The sequence below is a fragment of the Mastigoproctus giganteus genome, chromosome 5, assembly GCF_048544385.1.
Source record: "Mastigoproctus giganteus isolate SK-2022 chromosome 5, ASM4854438v1, whole genome shotgun sequence".
NCBI lineage: Eukaryota > Metazoa > Arthropoda > Arachnida > Uropygi > Thelyphonidae > Mastigoproctus > Mastigoproctus giganteus.
The window spans coordinates 12,012,344-12,035,372 of NC_143579.1; the positions used below are offsets into that span (position 1 = coordinate 12,012,344).

The window sequence follows — 23,029 nt, forward strand, 5'->3', positions numbered from 1 at the left end:
AACCACGGTTCACCAGCGACAAGCGCCTACAATGGGCATGCGAGCATCAAAACTGTACCTTGAGTAATTGGAAGAAGGTCGTCTGGTCCGATGAATCACATTTCCTGTTGCACCATGTGTGCATCATTTATCTGGGGAAGTGATGGTGCCTGGATGCACCGTGGGACAAAAACAAGCCGGTGGCAGCGGTGTCGTGCTTTGGGCGATGTTCTGCTGGTATACCCTGGGTCTGGTATACCCTGGGTCCAGTCATCCATGTGTCAGGCACTCTTGACTTCTACCACCTACCTAAACATCATTGCTGACTAGGTACACCCTTTCGTGGCAGTGGTCTTTCCCACTGATGGTGCTGTCTTTCAGCAGGATAATGTGCCATGCCACACTGCCCGGATTGTTCGTGACTGGTTCGCAGAACATGAGGAAGGCTTCTAGGTATTGCCCTGGCCTCCAAATTCTCCAGACATCAGTCCCATCGAGCATCTGTGGTTTGTGTTGGAATGGTAACTTCGATCTGCAGCGTCTCAGCTACGGACCTTATAGGAGTTAAAGGATCTGCTGGTTACATGTTGGTACCAAATACCTCAAGACATGTTTAGAAATCTTGTAGCGACAATGCCTCACTGGGTATGAGCTGTTTTGGCTGTACATGGAGGACCAACATCATATTAGGTAGGTGGTCATAATGTTTTGGCTCATTGGTGTATAATTGAATAGTAATGAAAAAAACTTGTTTTTGTAAAGAAGCAGTAAGTTTTTATTTCATAGATTCCAAAGTTTTTTTTTAATCATAGATGCCATTAACAAGTATGCACGCTTGCCAAGGTGCAAGGATAACCTTTCTCCTCGTTTTGAACCAGCAAGGAAGCCCATACCACAGAGAAGTCGCACAACTTCAGATAAGAGGCCTCGTACAAGAAATAACAATATTGAGAAATACAGGAGTGAGGTATGTTATTAATGGGCCTTGAAATGGCTAGGTAACTGATATCCTTTTGTAAAGATAAAAGTAGTGGCCAGTGCCTTATGCATATTTATTAAATGGGTTACTTGTTTGGTGTTCTCTGAGACCCCCAAGGTTTTTGGAAAGAAATTATTAGAAGGAATATTCAAAAAACAGTGGGTAAAACATTTTATTCTAAAGAACCTTTCCTTCTAATAATTGGTTCATTCCTTTAACTCTTCATTGGTCACTGGGTTGATTAAAATTTGGTGTGGCTACTTTAGGGTTAAAGTACACATAGGATCTCTTAGTGCATAGCTTAAATGTCTGGGTTCTGCCTAGTTATGCATTTTTAAAATTTATATGAAATTCTCTTTCTTTGTTTAGTTAACTTTCTGTTCAGTAAGTATATAATTTATATAAATAATTTATACAGACATGCCCTGCCTTACGTAAATTTGACTTTATGTCAGTTTTTGCCACCTGGTGCAAACTGAAAAAATATAGAAACATATTTTGCATCCCATAGGAATAAATGGAAGTATTGTGAAAATATCGTAATATGAATTAACACATTGTTTTTTTTGGTAATTTGTTCCAAGACCTTGGAATTTGAAATTTTCGCTATATAACTAAGCTATTTAGCACATTTCTGGAGGTTACGACCATAAAACAACAAAAAGAATACGTACTTTCCGGTTTATTGGGCTTTTCTGTTAGTGCAATCTAACAGAAAACTCGATCTTATTGCATTTGTGATAATACTGATAACTGGAATTATGTGGGTTTTTATGTTATCATGGTGAAATGTTTCCCTTTTATTGAAATCTTCAATCATATAAAAAAACATAAATAAATTTTGAGAACCTACTCTTCATTCCTATTTACTTATTACAATGATGAAGGGAAAGCGACCATTGGGAAAGTGCAAGTGGTGGAAGTGCTAGGAAACGAAACAAAATTGTTTTAGAAATAAAGATGAAAATGATTAAGAAGTACGAAATAGGACAAAGTTTGTCACTTATTGCACGGGAATTATGTCTCGCTGCTTCAACAGTGAATGCTATTTTAAAGGACACTGCACGTATAAAAGAGCACAATCAGGATCAACGAACAGGATCAATGTATTTAAGATCAGTGGTAATCACAAAACAGTGTTCAGGTGCTATATCGAAGATGGAAAAGCCTATTAATAATATGGATGGAAAATCAGATTCAGAAGCAAGTGCCCCAGAGTCTAATGGCCATTCAAGCAAAAGCAAGAAGTATTTATGAAGATATTAAGGATAAGTACTGCAAACCCCAAGCAATGGGTGTTTAATAGGTTCAAGTATCGTGCTGGTTTCCACAACATTAAAGTAAAATTTTGGTAATTGCACACTTTTTGTAATTTTTCCTGCAGATTAGAAAAAAAAAATTGAATAAATAATTCTATTTACATGTTCATTGAACATTCCTTTTTTGCTTCAATCAAATTTGGTGCACATAGTTACGAGTGCTGCATAAGCATTTAGGGAAATTTCAACTTATGTAGAGTTTCGCAGAATGCAACTCTTACGTAAATCGAGGAGTGACTCTATATACAATAGGGTCTCAAAGTACCCAAACTCAGAGCAACCCTAATCATACTTGACTGCCCCTTTCCTTGATTCATACTTACATTCATGATCTATAGTTATAGCTTGTTTGTTTTGTGATAGCAGTCAGCAATGTGTGAAGGGGGAAGGAGAAGAATGGAAAGGGAAAGATTGATGTCATAGTGGATATACAATATTGGCTTTATTCAGACCAATAAGAATTCCATACTTGAAGTAGATGGTATTTCATGGATTATAAGTACAATGTGTGTCTTTAGCTTAAGGGAGGCGCAGCCTCCCTTAAAGGTGCACTCTGTATGAGAGTGGACATACAGTTAAAATACAGCCAGAATAAGGCTGTATTTTAATATTGTGTATATTTGTTTTATACATTTTAAGATTTGTGTATATTTGTTTTATACAGATAAAGTTTATATACACTTACATGGTTTATAAGAGTTCATCTAGTTATACCCGAGTGCAGTAGTTTTTCTAGAGCAGAACCCCAATTTATGTGAATTATCACTTATATCGGGGTGTTGGGAACCTAACTCATGTTCTTTGAGACCCTATTGTGTACATTCGAACTCGGTTATAATGAGCGCCACAGAATCGGGTAGTTTTTCTCAATATATCCATTATTTGTAATGCCTGTGAATGTAAAAACATGTATGTATTAAGTATCAACTTAACAGCAAATAAATAGAGTAACATATGAAAACAACATAAAATTGCAAACAAATAAATAAAAAAATTAAATAAGAAAATAAAAAAGAGGCAGTTACAGTTGCATCATTAATCACTCCCTTTTTACAGAGATAATTTAGAAGTGTGGCCTGGTTCATCAATTTCCATTTGAGATCTCTTAGGTTCCTTTTATTCCACTTACCACTTTAAAAGCTGTTGGAAGTGTCACTGTTTTCATAAATTCAGTTAGTCTTCATTGCATCTTAAGCTTGTAAGATGGCACAGATTTTGTAGTAATTGAATTTTCAAAAAATTCATTGTCTTCATCACTATTCTTTGTTTAGTAGTCTCTGGTATCACTCTTCATAGGAATTTAATCCAGAAGTTACCAAATCATCATCCATGTGAACAAAATTGTCAGTGTCATTTAAATGGTGAAAATTTGTAATTCCATTTTGTTTCAGTTATTCTAATAGTGGTTGCAGATAATCTTTATTAACGTTTTGATTACTACTGGAAATTCTGATGATAAACCAAATTTTCAGAACCATTTTATCAGAACTGAAATGTATGTTTATCGATTATACACCTCATCAGATCACCTTGCAGGTGCCTAGTCTCCAGACACTATTTTGGACATTTTGTAAATGATATATTGCATAACTGAAAAACTGTTAGAAAATTAGCATTAGTAGAGGCATATAATGCAGGAAAGCAAGCTTATACAGCATCAGCCAAAAAAAAAAAAAAAACCCTTCCCATTTCACCCATCCATTTGCTAAAAGTTTGTCCAGTTTTTCCTTGAATTTATTTAAGCTATCAGCTTTCACAATGACAGATGGAAGTTCCATCAATCAACTACCTACTGGCTAAATGCAAATTTCCACACATCTATACTACAATTGTCTTTCTTCAATTTCAATTTATGCCCCATCAGGTTTGTTGTAATCTGAGCAAGAGGAAGAATCCCATTAGCATTTGAGCCTGCTCAAATCATTCAAGGCCTTATACACCTCAATCAGATCACCTCACAGGTGCCTAATCTCCAGACACTGCAATTTTCAGAACTTATGCCTTTCTAGGTAAGAGCACCTCTTTGTTCCCCTCACCAATCTTGTTGCCTTTCTCTATACTCATTCTAGCAACTATACATCCTTCCTAAAATAAGGTTTTTATTTTGTACTGCAGTACTGAGTACTGCAGACCTGTATGCAGTACTCAGTGTGGTCTCATACAACGGGATAATGACATCCTTATCCCTGCCAGCAAAATTCCTGTATGCCATTGACAAGGCCCCCATGACCTGCTCTGACAGCTTGTCTGTACTGCACAGAAAACTTCATATCTGACTGTACAATACCCCCAGTTCTTTTTCATTCTCCACTACCCTGAGTGTGGTACCACACAGTTGATGTGTTTCTCTGGGTTACTGCTACCCATATGTAGTACTTTGCATTTGTCAATGTTAAACTTCAATTGCCAATTCTCAGTCTATCTGCCCAACTTTTCTAGATCCTGTTGCAGTAGCACACTTCCATTACTCATTAACAACCCTGCCAACCTTTGTATCATCTGCAAACTTGGACATTAACCTTGATATACCTTCATCAATATCATTGATAAATATACAAAACAACAGTGGGCCCAACACCGAAGCCTTGTGGGATTCCAATACTTTATTATTTTATATTATTATTATTAGCCATATGGTGCAAGGAAGCCTGAGGCTTATGCTGCACCAGCCAAAAAAAAATTCCTGAGTTACCCTGAGAGAGAGAACAAGAGTCAGAAGTAGAAAGGAATCACCAAGAAAGAGAATGATGATATCCAGCTCAGGATCCTGGGTGTGGAATACAGTAAAATCTCGTTAATACAAACTCGGTTTGTACAAAAGTACTCGTTTTTTTTTTTTATGAAAACCCCAAACACGAAAGGTATCAAAACCTATAGTACTTAGTACCGTGCATGGACTGAAGGAGAAGTATGGGGGGGGGGGATGCTGGAAACTTTGCTCTAGAGACTAAACATGGGTTTCACCACTTCAAGCCTCCAATAAGCAAAGTGGTGGTATTTCACCGGTTGATGAAAGTCATCTACCACATGAAGTACATATCATTCCCCTGTGAAAGGATAGGCTTTTCTATGTAAATATATTTGTTTATTGCAAAATTCGGTTAATATGTATTACAAAGTTCATTTTCACCCTGTGAGAAATAAATATTGTTATTTTGTACATTTAATACAAATCTTAGCACAGCTGTCCAAAGTGCCTCTATTATTGCCCTTCTGGCCACCTGGTTCCTTGCTTCCCGAAGGATGGCACTGACTTGTTAGAAATTATTTTTGTGTAAACAGAACTAGTTTTTAGTAGCTACAACATAAGTGCATTCGGAAAAATATCATGCTAAATTAACAAAAGAATAAAAACAGTTTTTTTTCTAAGTTGTTTACCTACACTCCCTCGCTCTCCATGGGAGGTCAGTTGCAATTGTTTTGCTAATTCAAAGAATCTTTTGCTATGGTATACGGTAATCTATTTTTTGTGCCATTTTATCTGAGCTGATGTCTTTTTTGGAACTTGTTTTTCTGAATTAATTTAAAGTTTGTTTATATTAAATCTCATCTAGTAGTGTTGTGATTACAAAACGTAAACCGATGGAATTGAGCCTGGAAATTAAACTGAAAATTACACAAGAGGCTGATAGGAGACTGAACTTAGCAAAAATGGACATTGCAAAGGAATACATCCGTTTACCTACTTCATCTACAATACTGAAAAATCGAAAAAACTTGAAGAACTGCATAACACTGGAGCAGTGATAAAAAAACAGGAAATGAATTCCTGGTTCAAAATACGAGGACCTTGAAACAAAACGTTTTGATCCAACAGATGCGTGCATCTAATTTGCCAATATCAGGTCTGAATTTGCAAGAAAAGGCAAATTATCTGGCTCAGCAACATGGAATTAGCAACTTCAAATGCAGCAGCAGTGACGGGCTCCAAAGATTTAAAGACAGGAATAACTTGGTTTCGACAAATGTTTGCGGTGAGTCTGAAATAGTCGACAAGGAAAAGGCTACAGATTGGTTGTGTTCTGTATGGTCCATTCTTGAAAAATATGCAGCAAAGGATATTTTTAATCTTGATGAGACAGGTTTATTTTATAATTTTCCACCAAACAAAACATTTGCTGTTTGAGGAGAGTCTTGTCATGGTTGAAAATTAAGTTAACAAAGACTCACTATTCTGTTATGCTGCAATTCAAATGACAATACAAAATGCTCACTGCTGATTGGTAAGTTTTCCAAGCCAAGATGTTTTAAAGAAGTTAACCAACTTCCCTGTGATTATGTGGCCAATAGAAGTGTTTGGCTTACACTCAAATTTTTCAGTCTTGGTTATCAAACGTGGACAGAAGAATGGCTTCAGAAAAAAGGAACAATTTGATGATTGTAGATCATTGTACAGCACATTCTGCAGAGACACTTAAGTTGACAAATATACGGCTGTTGTTTTTACCCCCCAATACTACCAGTTTAATGCAACCACTGGATCAAGGCATTATTTATAACCTCAAGAGAGCATGCAGTGCCTGCCTGATGAGGTACTTGATCTGCAACAAAAAAGGAGGGAACAGTTTGGCTGCAAATTTTTCCCTCCTTTAGTCAACTGCTTCAGAAAGAGTGGCTTTGGACCAACTTCCCTGTGATTATGTGGCCAATAGAAGTGTTTGGCTTACACTCAAATTTTTCAGTCTTGGTTATCAAACGTGGACAGAAGAATGGCTTCAGAAAAAAGGAACAATTTGATGATTGTAGATCATTGTACAGCACATTCTGCAGAGACACTTAAGTTGACAAATATACGGCTGTTGTTTTTACCCCCCAATACTACCAGTTTAATGCAACCACTGGATCAAGGCATTATTTATAACCTCAAGAGAGCATGCAGTGCCTGCCTGATGAGGTACTTGATCTGCAACAAAAAAGGAGGGAACAGTTTGGCTGCAAATTTTTCCCTCCTTTAGTCAACTGCTTCAGAAAGAGTGGCTTTGGACCAACTTCCCTGTGATTATGTGGCCAATAGAAGTGTTTGGCTTACACTCAAATTTTTCAGTCTTGGTTATCAAACGTGGACAGAAGAATGGCTTCAGAAAAAAGGAACAATTTGATGATTGTAGATCATTGTACAGCACATTCTGCAGAGACACTTAAGTTGACAAATATACGGCTGTTGTTTTTACCCCCCAATACTACCAGTTTAATGCAACCACTGGATCAAGGCATTATTTATAACCTCAAGAGAGCATGCAGTGCCTGCCTGATGAGGTACTTGATCTGCAACAAAAAAGGAGCGAACAGTTTGGCTGCAAATTTTTCCCTCCTTTAGTCAACTGCTTCAGAAAGAGTGGCTTTGGAGGGAATATCATTAAAAAACATGGTCCAGCAGATTATTGTGATAGCAACATTGAGGAATGGTGGAATTTGAAGGAGCTATGGATTTGTGAATGTACATGTAGTTTCTACCACAGCAACGCAACACCAGAAGAGCTGCTAATCACCAGGCAAAACGATGATGTTTTTGTTACCAATGAAAGTGAAGAAGCACACACATGCACTATCATCTAAAAATGATGCCCAAAATGCATTGAGCATAATAGAGAATGTGTTGCTCTGCAGTAACATTAATAAAGAAACAACTATTGCATTTTATAATGTCTGTGCTGCAGTTAAAAATGCATATAGGACTAAAAGTGTGCAAATAACATTGGATTCTTTCTTTAAATTAGATTAATTTATCAAAAAGTTAATAGATTGTCTGTCTCCTTTTATATTAAGACTTCCAAAACGACAGATGGAAGTTTGTTCCAGCAATTAACCACCTGCTGACTAAAGGCAAATTTCCGCACATCTATTCTACAACTGTCTTTCCTCAATTAGAATTTATACTTCCTTAGGTTCATAATCTGAGCAAGTGGAAGGATCCCATCAGAATTCAGCATGCTGAACCCATTCAAGACCTTATACACTTCAATCAGATTGTCTCACAGGTGCCTAGTCTCCAGCCGCTGCAATTTGTAGAACTTAAGCCTCTCTTGGTAAGAGGATCACTTCATTCCCCTGACCAATCTTGTTGCCCTTCTGTACATGCTCAAGTAAATCTATATTCTTCCTAAAATGAGGCCTGCAGACCTGTATGTAGTACTCAAGGCATGGCCTGGCCATTTCATTCAACTCCTTTTCCCTGCTAGCAGAATTCCTGTATATCATCGACAAAATCTCATGTCCTGCTTTTGCAGCCTGTCTCATTGCTCAGAAAACTTCATATCTGACTGCACAATTACTTCCAGGTCTTTTTCATTTTCTATCACCCTAAGTGTAATATCACACAGTTAAATGTTCCTCTGGAGTTACTTCTACCCATATGCAGTACTTTGCATTTGTCAATGTTATACTTCAGTTGCCACTTCTCAGCCCATCTGCACAAATTTTCTAGATCCTGTTGCAGTAGCATACTGCCATTACTGTCATTAACAACCCTGCCAACCTTTGTATCATCTGCAAACTTTGACACTAAGCCTGATATACCTTCATCAGTATCATTGATAAATATACAAAACAACAGTGGGCCCAACACCGAACCCTGCGGGACTCCACTAATAACATTAGTCCACGAAGAGCAGCATCCATTGATTACCACCCGCTGTCTTCTCCCACTCAACCACCCTTTTATCCATTGTAGCAACTTACCCTTAATACCATTCTGCTCCAATTTGTACAGTAGTCTTCCATGTGCAGCAGTGTCAAAAGCTTTCCTGAAATCCAAGTTTATGATATCAAAATTATTTTTTTGCGTCCAATTCCTTTGTAACCACATCATAGTATCCACTCCAATTTGTCAGACAAGGCATTCCCTTAACAAACCCATGCTGTGTCTGAATTATTGCTGCAGCCTTGTCTAGATGATCCTGCAATGCATCTTTAACCAGTGACTCCATTATTTTACCCGGAACAGAAGTTAAACTAACTGATCTGTAATTGCTCATGTCACCCTTCGATCCTCCTTTGTGAATTGGGGATATGTTTGAACATCTACAGTCTGTGGGGTCCTCCCCTGAGTCCAAGGATGCTCTCATAATTATGGCTAAAGGTTTGCTTAGTTCCTTTGCCACCTCCTTTAATATAACTGGATAGATCCCATCCAACCCAGGTACCTTTCTTATATTTAACTTCAACAATTTTTCCTCCACTTTGCTCTTAGTTATTACAAAATCATTAAGCACCCTGCTACAATTTGATAACCTTCTGGCATTTTCCTTCCTTAATAACTCCTCATGTGTGAATGTAGATGCAAAATACTCAATCAGTTTGTTTGCTATCTGAGCAGGATCATCAACAGTCGAACCATCGATATGAAGTGTACCAATCTGATTCATCCTCTTCCTTTTAGGGTTTATATATAGCATCAATTATAGACCAATTAGGTCTATAAAATGGTCTTGGACAGGACATAGCTCTAAGGAATGATGACAGATGGACTAAGAAAATTACAGAATGGTACCAAGAGGAGCTAGAAGAAAACCTGGAAGACAACAATGAAGATGGACAGATGAAATTCACGAGTTTGTGGGTAGTAAATGGATGGTCATTGCATAAAACAGAAGAAACTGGAAAGTTGCTGGAGTGGTCTTCATCCTGCAGTGGATTGAAAATGGACCCAGTAATTTTGAAGGAAGTAGTGAAAGTGCATTGAACAACAAAACTAATTATTTGGAGAAGTGTCAGCATATTGTCAATACATAAAAGGTCTAAGAGTAAAGTAGATAACTACAGAGTGATTAGTCTGGCCTTGGTAGTAGGCAAAATCATGGAAGCAGTGATCAAGAATACTGGGATATTTAGGAAGAATCTAATTGCATTTTGATTTTTAACCACTATGAATGTAGTGGTTAAGAAGCAAATAAAAAACCAGTAGTTTCCAAATTACCTAACTCTGCTTCAAGTGCATAGCAAATATTCTTGCACCTCTTCTACTAGAATGTATCACATTTTTAGAAAAGCAGTCCTATGTTCATGCTAAGGAAAATTGTACCCCATGAGTCATGCATAATTTATCACACTAGATTTGATTGCTGAGGTTGAGAACAAACTCTCCTATCATGTCTGGTTAAAATTCCAGACTCATGTTAAGGTCCAACCTGTAACATTTGCTCAGCATCACTTCATAACTTGTTACTTTGAACTATGACATTGGATTGTCTATATTAAATATTTTATGTGTACATATGCTGCCTTGCCACTTTATTAGGACTATGTAAGTGTGTACTGTTCTCAATAATCTATGCAGAAATATCTAAATTAGAGGTCACATGGTGTTTGAGTATAGGAAAGTATTATAAAGCCATGTGACTTGATTAGGACCCAAATCAGCTCATCAATGGGGAATAGATTGGGCTATAAATGGGAAATAGAATCAATTGTGCCATCCTGAATAATAGCATAACAGTTCCATTTTAAATTAATTTTGAATTTTGACAGTTGTTTACAGTAATTTTCTTAACTCATAATTTTGTAGTAATTTTGAATGCCTTAATGTTTCAGTTTTTCTTTAAGTCCTTTAGCCATTGCTGAACATATAGTGTCCAGGTTTAAAAAACTTAGGATAACTTATAGTTCTGGATTGCCATTTCCACTATTAACTACTGCTCATTCAACTACCATTTCTATTACATCAGTCAGTCTAGCAGCACAAGACTATGATTTTTTTTTTTCCAGTATGGAAAAAAACAGTTACATGTCATAAAAATAGGTATAAAACATAAACAATATTATAATTACAAATTCCTGAAAAATGAGTAAAGTTAAAAATACTGACTGTAAACAATTGTTGCAAAAATTCAGAATTAATTTTTATAAGTAGTTTTTAGCAGTTATCAGTACAGAACCAAGTTAAATGGCGCTTTTCACGTACTCCAGAGTAAAGTAAATTTCTAAACAGGACTTTTTGGGTTTGAACCCTGCTCTTCATACATTTGAAGGTAGTTTATTTCTGCCTTTAAAGGAAGAAAAAAGCAATGTAGTTGCTTATATATAGGGCTTTTGTAGGGGCTTAGAGGGGAACAGGTATCCTGTGTGTTATCAGACACTCAGCCTAAAACACTGATGGATCCAATATCTCTCTATTACAGAAGATTTAGGAGAAGTCCGGTTGGCCTGCCTCCCTAAAATCCACTCATGCACACCTTCTCGATGGTGAGCCCTGTTACGTCACTTAGGTGGCAACGAACGTGTAGAGTGGTTCTCTTCAAGACGCCTGGTCAGCGTGAAGAGGAAAAGACCAAACCCTCCAGCAATGAGAGCACAACAATACAAATGGCCCTCAGTCCCCAGCAGCTTTCACTCTCCCTCTTACGGCAGCGAGAGGATCAGAGTGGAAGCAGAGGGTGCTAAGAATCTCTGGGTACGACCAGGCTGCCATGCACGGAAATTGAACTTGGCCTGTTATAACGTACGATCACTCATCGGTGAAGACAGGATATTAGAGCTGGAAAAGGAATTAGAAAATGTGAATTGGAATATCATCGGTTTGGCTGAAACAAGAAGAAGAAATGAATCCCTTATAAGTTTATCAAGTGGAAATCTGCTGTACACCAATGGAAACAGTGAAAGGAGTGAAGGTGGAGTTGGGTTTCTGGTCCATAAAGATTTTAAAAACAACATTTTGGAATTCAAAAGTACATCACCAAGGGTGTCAAGACTAATACTCAAGATTTCTAAGAGGTACAAGCTAAAGATTATAATGATTTATGCACCAACATCGAGCCATGATGATGAAGAGGTAGAAGAAATGTACACTGAAATTGAGAGTCTTCTAGATGAGCAGAAAACCCACTACACTATTATTATGGGGGACTTCAATGCTAAGGTTGGAAAAAGGCAAAACAGCGCAGAAAGAGGAACTATAGGAAATTTTGGAATTGGTGGAAGAAATAAAAGAGGTGAAAGACTTGTGGAATTTGCAGAATCTCAAGGAATGTCAGTAATGAACACTTTTTTCAAGAAAAGGGTGAACAGAAAGTGGACATGGAAGAGTCCAAATGGATTAACAACTAATGAAATCGACTTCATCCTCACTAACAGAAGATATATTGTGAATGATGTTACCGTCCTGAATAAGGTAAATGCTGGAAGTGATCACAGAATGGTAAGATGTACACTTGATATAGATGTAGGAAAGGAAAAAACTGACTCGAGTAAATAATACAAAGGTCTTTGAAATAACAGAGGAGGAGAAAAAGCAGTATGTACTGGAACTTAAGAACAAGTTTGAGCTTCTGCAGACTGCTCAGGACCAAGATATCGACGAGGAATATTACAACTTTCTGAAAGTGATAAAGCCCAAGAAACCTATAGGGAAACAGAAATCCAAAGAAGAAAAAATTAGTCAAGAAACACTTGTCATGATGAACCAAAGACGACAAATGAAGAGCAAGAAAAACACTGACAGGGAGAAAATTGAGTATACTGAGTTATGCAAAGCCATTAGAAAGAGACTCAGAGAGGACATAAGAAGATTTAACACAAGAAAAGTAGAACAAGCATTAAGGGAAAACAAAGGATTTAAATCAGCAGCCATGAGCAGTAATACAGAAAGACAAATGATACTGAAACTGAAGAATAGCGATGGTGTACTTATAAACAGCAGAGAAGGCATAATTCAAATAGCAGAAGACTACTATAGAGAATTATACAAGGAGCAAGGGAATGATACCAGCAGTGGGGAAGATGGATTGCAAAGTAGCAACACATACGACATACCCGATATTCTTCCTGATGAGGTAGAACATGCATTGAAGAAAATGAAGAATCAGAAAGCCCCGGGGGAAGATGAAGTTACTGTAGAGTTGTTAAAATTGGGAGGAAGAGACATAACACAAAAACTGGCAAGGCTCTTCACAAAGTGCATTAGAAAAGGTGTGATGCCTAAGCAGTGGAATAATGCAATCATAGTTTTGCTGCATAAGAAAGGAGATAAATCAGAAATTGGAAATTATAGACCAATTAGCTTGTTATCCCATATCTACAAGTTGTTCACAAGGGTCATTACTAACAGATTAGAAAGAATACTTGATGAGAATCAACCGAAAGAGCAAGCTGGCTTTAGGACAGGATTCTCAACTATGGACCACCTTCACGTAATATCACAGCTAATGGAGAAAGCAAATGAATATAAAACACCATTATGCCTGGCATTTGTGGATTATGAAAAGGCATTTGACTCCATACAGCATAAGGCAATGTTTCGGGCACTGGAAAGACAAGGCATAGATACTCCATATATTATGATTTTGAAGAAAATATATGAGAGTGCTACATCCTTTATTAGACTAGACAAAGACAGTAGCAAATTTAAAATCGAGAAAGGAGTTCGACAAGGAGACACAATATCTCCGAAGCTGTTTACTGCTGCCCTTGAGGAAGCTTTCAGAAGATTAGACTGGTCGCAGAAAGGAGTCAATGTGAACGGAGAGTACCTAAACCATTTACGATTTGCAGATGACATTGTGGTCATAAGCCACGATCCCAAAGAATTAGAGGAAAATCTTAATCAGTTATGCACAGTTAGTAAGGATTTTGGACTAAAGATGAATATGGCTAAAACAAAAGTAATGATGAACAAGTATGCCACGGAAAGGGAAATAATGATTGAAGGAGCAGTAATTGAAAAGGTGGAGTCATATACTTATCTGGGACAAGTTATCAGCTGTAATAATGATAAATGGCTGGAAGTCAAGAGAAGAATAAATTTTGGATGGATAGCATTCAGGAAATATAGTCACATACTGAAGAGCAATATCCCAGTTTGTCTGAAACGTAAAATAATGAATCAATGTATACTCCCCACCATGACTTATGGAAGTGAAACTTGGGCACTCACCAAAAGAATGGAAGAGAAGCTAAGAACTACACAGCGAAGAATGGAACGAATTATATTGGGAATCAGACTGTTAGATAAGAAGAGAAACACATGGATTAGGCAGCAAACTCAAGTAAAGGACATTCTTATCAAAACTAAAGAACTAAAATGGTCTTGGGCAGGACACATAGCTCGAAGACATGATGACAGATGGACTAAGAAAATAACAGAATGGTACCCAAGAGGAGCTAGAAGAAAACCTGGAAGACAAAGGCGGAGATGGATAGATGAAATTCATGAGTTTTTGAGTAGTAAATGGATGGCCAGTGCTCAAAACAGAAGGAACTGGAAAGTTGCTGGAGAGGCCTTCATCCTGCAGTGGATTGAAAATGGCTGATGATGATGATGATGATGAAGGCTTTTGTAAATTATAGTTTGGCAAATTCCAAATTTAAAATAATTTAATATTATTATTTAGTATTATCCACATGGTGCTAGGAATCTCCAGACTTTTTCTGTACCAGCCAAAAAAAAATAATAATACAAAAAAAAAAAAAAAAAAAATAATAATAAATAAGCTACCTGTTTGTTTCCCTCTTTACATAGGTAACTAACAAGCTAATCTAAATTTTTTTCCCCAAGCTGTCAACTCAACTACCCACAGATATACCTTATTCTGGTAATTAGCAACTTTTTGACTGAAAGAGAACTTCCTACAACTCAGTCTTAACCTCTTTTCCTAGTTGTTTGAATTTGTCTCCTAGTTCTGAAATCATTGATAACGGATTAATAATCATTCATTTTATTATTTATTTATTTTTTTAAGAGCCTTATAGACCTCAGCCAGGTTGCTAGCTGCTAAGCTCTCTAGCCATCACATTTGAAGTCTTTCCTCGTATAACTGCCCTTTTGCCAGTTTCACTATGCAGTTATCAGTACCTTTTAAGGAGGAATGTTTTAAGAAGCTTGTATTTTTTAGGTGCACTGTCCATATTTTGATACAGTATTCCAGATATGGTCTTACAATCTCCTTATACAGTGTGATTAGGATCTCCTTATCTCTGTATGCAAGTTTTGATTAATAATTGATAGAACTTATAATAGAGCTGATGAACTAATGAAATTAAGAGTAAGAGATCTGCAGATTTACTCAACAAGTACAGATCAATGTTGAAAAAAAGTCTTGACTTAGGATTGAATGTGAAAGTGTCTGCAATTCTGCACAGACACGATAGGAGGGAGTATATGATGAGAGCCTTGTCGATCAATTCAGCCCTGGAGAGATTGTGCAAGGCTCAAGGCGTAGAATTTTTTTCAGCCTGGTCTGTGCTTGTTGACAGGAGAGACTGCTATTACAGGGATGGGGTACACTTAAATAGAAAGGGTGAAAGAATATTTGCTGATGCTATCGAGGCAGTTTTAGGGGGGGTCAGAAAACTGCTAGCGTGAGGATAGACAGACCAAAAGGTTAACAGTGGTCGCAGGCAGAGGCAAAAGTGATTCTTGCACTGCTTCTATTAGAATGAGCAGCAGCCTGGAAAGCAAGGTAATGGATTTCCAGGACTTGCTAGGAGTCATAGTGGAATAATACATGGGCTGTGTTAGAGTAACTAAGAGTAAAAACAGGTGCATGTATACTTGCATGTACACCAATGCTAAGAGTATATAGTTAATAAATTTGATGAGCTTGAAGTGCTAGTCAAGACATCAAAGGCAGATATTGTTGGGATATCAGAGATGTGGTGTCACACAGATATAAGCAGTGCAGAATTGGAATTTGGGGAGTACAATGTGTACAGGAAGGATAGACAGGACAGGACAGGAGAGGGAGGAGGGGTTATGCTGTCAGTTAAGAAACATAAAATCCAAGGAAGCGCATCCAATTGATTTTGGTGGACAATGCAATGTTGAGTCTGTTCAGTGTGAAATAAGTACTGGGAAAGGAAAAATGAGAGTAGGTGTGTATTATAGGCCTAATGAATCTGATCAGTATAATGAGCAATTGTGCAGAGAAATAGTGGGCTTGTAAATCAGAATGTCTTATAATGGTGAATTTTAGCTTTCCAGATATTGACTGGAACTTGTTGGTTGGTCACTTGCACACTAGCAAGACTTTTGGATTTATTGGATGACGTTTTCTACAGCAACATGTTCGAGAGACAACCAGAGGGAGTAATACTCTTGATCTGATTATCAGTAGTGATTCTTCATGCATTAAGAATCTGCAGATAAAGGAACCACTAGGTGGCAGTGATCAGTGTACTGAAGTGGGATTTACTCAACGAGGTAACTACCATAAAGGGAAGGTAAAGGTGACTACGGAGGTCTGAGACAGTATTTAAATTCTATACAGTGGGACCAACTGATGATATTACCAACAGCAAATTCAAAATGGGAAGCCTTCAGGGACTTAATTTTGGAGTCTACTAGACTTTTCATTCCAACTAAGAAATACTGTTCAAGGTTTAGGCCTAAATGGATGTCAGATGAATTAATGAGGCTCGTGGCAGAGAAGAAGAATGTATGGGATGCATATAAAGTATCAGGTGACACAGAAGCCTATGGCAGGTATTAACTAGTCTGTAATCACGTCACAAAGGAGGTTAGGCAGATTATGAGAAATCTTTGGAAAAGGATGCAAAAAAAAACAAAAAAAAAACAGCAAAGAGTTCTTTACTTATGTAAACTCTAGAAGGAAAGGGATGAATCAGCTTGGACCACTTAACATAGATGGGTTGACTATTGATGATCATGCTCAGGTAGCTGATAAACTGAATGCGTATTTTGCATCTACATTCACACATAAGGAGTTATTCAGTGAGGGGAGTGTCAGAAGTTTATCAAACACTAACAGGGAGCTAAGTGATTTTGTAATAACTGAGAGCAAAGTGGAGGAGAAATTGTTGAAGTTAAACATAAGGAAGGCACCTGGGGTGGATGGGATCTATTCAGTTATATTAAAGGAGGCAGCAAAGGAAGAAAGCAAACCCCTTAGCCATAATTATGAGAGTTTTTGACTCAGGGGAACTCCTCATGGACTGGAGGTATGCAAATGTATCGCCAATTCACGAAGGGGGTTCAAAAGGTGACACAAGTAACTACAGACCTGTTAGTTTAACTTGTGTTTCGGGGAAAATAATGGAATCACTGGTTAAAGAAGCATTGCAGGATCATCTAGACTGCAGTAATAGTTAAGACACAACATTGGTTTGTTAAAGGGAGGTCTTGTCTGACCAAATTGATTGGATACTATGATGTGGTCACAAAGGAACTGAATGCCAAAAATAATTTTGATATCATATACTTAGATTTCAGGAAAGCTTTTGTTACTGTTGCACATGGAAGACTGCTGTACAAATTGGAGAGGTATGGCATTAAGGGTAAGTTGCTACAATGGATAAAGGAATGGTTGAGTGGGAGACGACAGAGAGTGGTAATCAATGGACACTGCTCTTCGGGGACAGATGTTATTAGTGGAGTTCCCCAGGGTTCGGTGTTGGGCCCATTGTTGTTTTGTATATGGATGATATTGATGAAGGTATATCAGGTTTAATGCCTACATTTGCAGATGATACAAAGATTGACTGGGTTCTTAACGACAGCACGTTAAGAACTGTATCACGTGTACCACCATAACTATAGTGGTACACGTGATACGGAAGTTGTATAAAGGGAACTCGTAGAAAACACTAGATACCGAAAAAATAAATATAGCGTTATAACTGTTTTGGGATATAACTTCAGGATTTAATTTTGTTTTGAAATTTTATTGAATTAAATCGGAATCATGACTCAGACCAGAGCAGCAAAGCAAAAGGCTCAAGCTAATGGGAGTGCTGTGGTTCAGGGGAGAACTGAGGGGGGCAGTTGCCCTCTGAATCACAGTCTTTTAAAATGCACTGTTTGCTTGCTGTTTGCGGAGCAGTCGGGTACGGGACATGATACTGCCAAGGGGGATGTCTTTGTTTGTGCACGATGTAAGGAGTGCAAGGAAATCAGGCGACAACTCAGCGTTGTTATGGGCCTTTATGAGAGCTTGAAGGACAGGGTGGATGCCCTCGAAGGAAATAAATTGAGGGGCCCATCAAGCTCTCAGCCGCCCACATCAATGCCAGAGCTTGCACTTGGTCATCAGGCAACACAGAGGCAGCCCCCTAGGCAGAATGCGCTGGTCCCACAGGAACTAGTAGTTGTTGGTGACTCTATTGTCAGGTAAGCGGGGAACATGCTTTGTAAAAAGGATAGGTGGAATAGGACCAGGGTATGTCTGCCAGGGGCAAAGGTTGATGATGACGTTGTAGAGCGGATATCATCTTTTAAGGGCACAAACGGTGATATAGTTGTACACGTTGGCACTAATGATATTAAGAGTAGGAGACCGGCGAAATTACTTAGCAAGTACAGGTCACTGTTGAAAAAAAGCCGTGAATTAGGGTTGAATTTGAAAGTGTCTGCAATTCTGCCCAGACACAATAGGAGGGAGTATATGATGAGAGCCTTGTCGATCAATTCGGCCCTGGAGGGATTGTGCAAGGCTCAAGGGGTAGAATTTTTTTCAGCCTGGACTGTACTTGTTAACAGGAGAGATTGCTTCTACAGGGATGGGATACACTTAAATAGAAAGGGTGCAAGAATTTTTGCTGATGCTGTCGAGGCAGAGTTAGGTGGGTCGGAAAACTGCTAGTTGGGGGGGATACAAGGACTAATAGATTAACAGTAGCCACTGGCAGAGGTGGAATTGATTCTTGCACTGCTTCTATTGAAATGAGCAGAAGCCTTAAAAACAAGATGCAGGATATTTCAGAGACTGCTGGGAGTCATTGCGGTACAAGTAAACACATGGGTTGTGTTAGGGTAGCCAAGAATAGAAACAGGTGCATGTATACCTGCGTGTACACCAATGCTAGGAGTTTGGTAAATAAATTTGATGAATTTGAGGTATTGCTCAAAACATCAAAGGCAGATATTGTGGGGATTTCAGAGACGTGGTGTCACACAGATATAAGGAATGCGGAACTGGAATTTGGGGAATACAATGCGTATAGAAAGGATAGACAGGACAGGAGGGGAGGAGGGGTTATGCTATTAGTTAAGAAACACAAAGTCCAAGGAAGTGAAGCCAGTCGACATCGATGGACAGGGCAGTGTCGAGTCAGTTTGGTGTGACATAAGCATAGGGAAATCAAAATTGAGAGTAGGAGTGTGCTATAGGCCTAATGACTCTGATGAGTATAATAAGATATTGTACAGGGAAATAGAGTGGGCCAGTAAATCAGAGAGTCTTATAATGGGGGATTTTAATTTCCCAGATATTGACTGGAATTTGTGGGTTGGTCACTCGTACACTAGCAAGGCTTTTGTGGATTTATTGGATGATTGTTTTCTACATCAGCATGTTCGTGAGGCAACAAGAGGGAGCAATACTCTTGATCTGATTATCAGTAGTGATTCTTCATGCATTAAGAATCTGCAGATAAATGAACCACTAGGTGGCAGTGATCACAGTGTGTTGAAGTGGGATTTACTCAAGGAGATAACTACCATCAGAGGTAAAGGGAAGGGTTTTTGTTTTCGGAAAGGCGACTATGATGGTCTTAGACAGTATTTAAATTCTATACAGTGGGACCAACTGATGATGTTACCAACAGCAAACTCAAAATGGGAAGCATTCAAGGAACTAATCTTGGAGGCTTCCAGGCTTTACATACCAACTAAGAAATATTGTTCAAGGTTTAGGCCAAAATGGTTGTCAGATGAACTAATGAGGCATGTGGCAGAGAAGAAAAATGCATGGGATACATACAAATTAATGGGTGACATGGAAGCCTGTGATCGATATAAGTTGGTCTGTAACCGAGTCACAAAGGAGATTAGGCAGGCAAAGGCAGACTACGAAAAATCCTTGGCAAAGGATGCAAAGAAAAACAGAAAAGAGTTCTTTACCTATTTAAACTCAAGAAGGAAAGGGATGAATCAGATTGGTCCACTGGATATTGATGGTTCAACGGTTGATAATCCTGCTCAGGTGGCTAACAATCTAAACGAGTATTTTGCATCTACATTCACACATGAGGAGTTATTCAGGAAGGAGAATGATGTAGGTAAAGTAAACATTGGCAGTGAGCTGGATGATTTTGTAATAACTGAGAGGAGGAAAGTGGAGGAGAGATTGTTGAGGATAAACATAAAAAAGGCACCTGGGGTGGATGGGATCTATCCAGTTATATTAAAGGAGGCAGCAAAGGAAGTAAGCAAACCCCTAGCCATAATTATGAGAGCTTCTTTGGACTCAGGGGAGGTACCCATAGACTGGAGATGTGCAAATGTAACCCCAATTCACAAAGGAGGATCAAAGGCTGACACAAGTAATTATAGACCTGTTAGTTTAACTTCTGTTCCAGGTAAATTAATGGAGGCACTGGTTAAAGAAGCACTGCAGGATCATCTAGACAAGAATTCAGTTATAGCTCAGATGCAGCATGGTTTTGTTAAGGGCAGGTCTTGCCTGACCAATTTGATTGGATACTATGATGTAGTCACAAAAGAACTGGATGCAGGGAATAACTTTGATATTATATATTTGGATCTTAGAAAGGCTTTTGATACTGTTGCACATGGAAGACTGCTGCACAAATTGGACCAGTGTGGCATTGGAGGCAAATTGCTGCTATGGATAAGGAGATGGTTGAGTGGCAGAAGACAGAGAGTGGTAATCAATGGACACTGCTCAACGTGGACTAATGTTATTAGTGGAGTTCCTCACGGTTCAGTGTTTGGTCCATTATTGTTTTCGGTGTTTATGAATGATATTGATGATGGGATATCAAGTTTAATGTCCAAGTTTGCAGATGATACAAAGGTTGGCAGGGTTGTTAAGGACACCACTGACGCTATGCTGCTGCAACAGGATCTGGAAAGGTTGAACAGATGGGCTGAGAGGTGGCAAATGAAGTTTAACATTGACAAATGTAAAGTACTACATATGGGAAACAGTAACCCCAGAGCAACGTATCAACTCTGCGGTACTATACTGACAGTGGTGGAGAATGAAAAGAACCTGGGGGTAATTGTGCAGGCAGATATGAAGTTCTCTGAGCAGTGCAGACGAGCTGCAAGAGTAGCTCATGGTGTCTTGTCAATGATATACAGGAATTTTTCTAGCAGGTATAAGGAGGTGATTATTCCCTTGTATAAGGCAATGGTTAGGCCACATCTTGAGTACTGTATACAGGTCTGGAGGCCTCATTTCAAGAAGGATGTAGAGCTGCTGGAACGGGTACAGAGAAGGGCAACAAGATTAGTGAATGGAACAAAGGGTTGCTCTTACGAAGAAAGGCTTAAGTTTTGCAAATTACAGAGTCTGGAGACTAGGCACCGGCGAGGTGATCTGATAGAGGTGTATAAGGCTTTGAATGGTTTGAGCATGCTCAATGCCAATGGGATTCTTCATCTTGCTCAGAATAATCAGCTCAGAGGGCATAAATTCAAATTGAGGAAGGACGGATGTCGGATAGATGTGCGGAAATTTGCCTTTGGCCAGCGGGTGGTTGGTTGGTTGGTGGAACCGACGTCCATCACTTGTTGTTGAAGTTGATAGCCTAAATAAGTTTAAGGCTCAACTGGACAGGTATTTCGAACGAATGGAGGGGTGAAATGGGAGTGGTGTTTTTTTTTTTTTTTTTGGCTGATGCTGAATAAGCTTGCTTTCTTGCATCATATGGCTCTACTAATGCTAATGCTAACTGCAAACCACAACAAGTGCTGATAAATTGCTATTTCTCAACAATAAAACAATGGTTTTACATAAATCTAAATATACTGCATAATTTATATTAGTGAATAATATTATAATGACATATTCATATTGATTTAACAAAGTGACAAACAACAGAATTGGATTATTTTATTTTTTATTTTTTCGCAACAGTCACTTGAGTCAAACAATTAAAAAGGCTAATTGCAGAATATAAACTAAGTCCAACATCTCAAAGCACACACAGAACACCCACCTTGCCCACCTGTCTACATTACACAGAGAACTTCATGTTTGGTAGTGTCATTAGCCTCAGATCCCTTTTCTTCTTCTACTGCTTTTAATTCAAACCCCCTACCCCACCAAGTGTATGTTATTTTTGGTTTACTATTCCCTAAGTATAAGCCCTTAAATTTTGCTATGTCTCATAGTATGTCCATCTTTGAATCCTATCCAAGTCACTGTGAAGTTCTGCTTAGCACTGATCATTAACTGCTTTCCTGATCATGACATTTGCAAATTGGTATCATGCCCTGTATTCTTTTTATGAAAATCAATGAAGTGGTTCAAGTACCAGTCCTTGGGGGAAGGGGAATCTCTACATCCTGCATCTTCTTCAGAGTGACCTAGATGCATCGTCTTCAGAAGAAATGCTTCTTCTTCAGAGTGACCTAGATAGATTTCAGGGATGGTCAGAAAAATGGTAGCTATGCTTTTATCCATCAAAGTGTAAGGTATTACACCTGGGGAACAGTAACCCCAGAATAACTTATACACTTAGTGGAGTTGAACTAAAGTTGGTAGTGGAGGGAAGGGACTTTGGTATTACGATATGGCCAGATATGACGTTCTCTGAGCATTGTAGACTGGTTGCAAGGAAGGTCCATGGTGTCCTATCGATGATTTATCGAACAATTGCTAGTAGAGATAAGGATGTCTAATCCCATTATATAAGGCTATTGTTAGACCAACACTGGAATGCTGTGTTGGTCTAACAACACAGTATGGAGACCGTATCTAAAGAAAGACATCGTGCTTCTCGAAAAGGTCCATAGGTAATTCGCCTGGTGAGATCGGCAAAAGGGCATTCATATGAAGAAAGGCTTCAAATATGTGGGTTGTATAGCTTGGAAACTTGGCACCTTAGGGGAGAT

General features: G+C 38.4%; 1 protein-coding gene across 1 annotated transcript in view; it reads left to right on the top strand.

The window, feature by feature from the left end:
• Positions 1-23,029, top strand: part of LOC150085173 (E3 ubiquitin-protein ligase RNF10) — a 197,799-nt gene that overhangs the window by 13,271 nt on the left and 161,499 nt on the right. Inside the window, exon 2 of the mRNA XM_090373063.1 lies at positions 792-946. Coding sequence (XP_090229189.1) covers positions 792-946 — 155 coding nt within the window. The remainder of the gene's footprint in view (positions 1-791; positions 947-23,029) is intronic.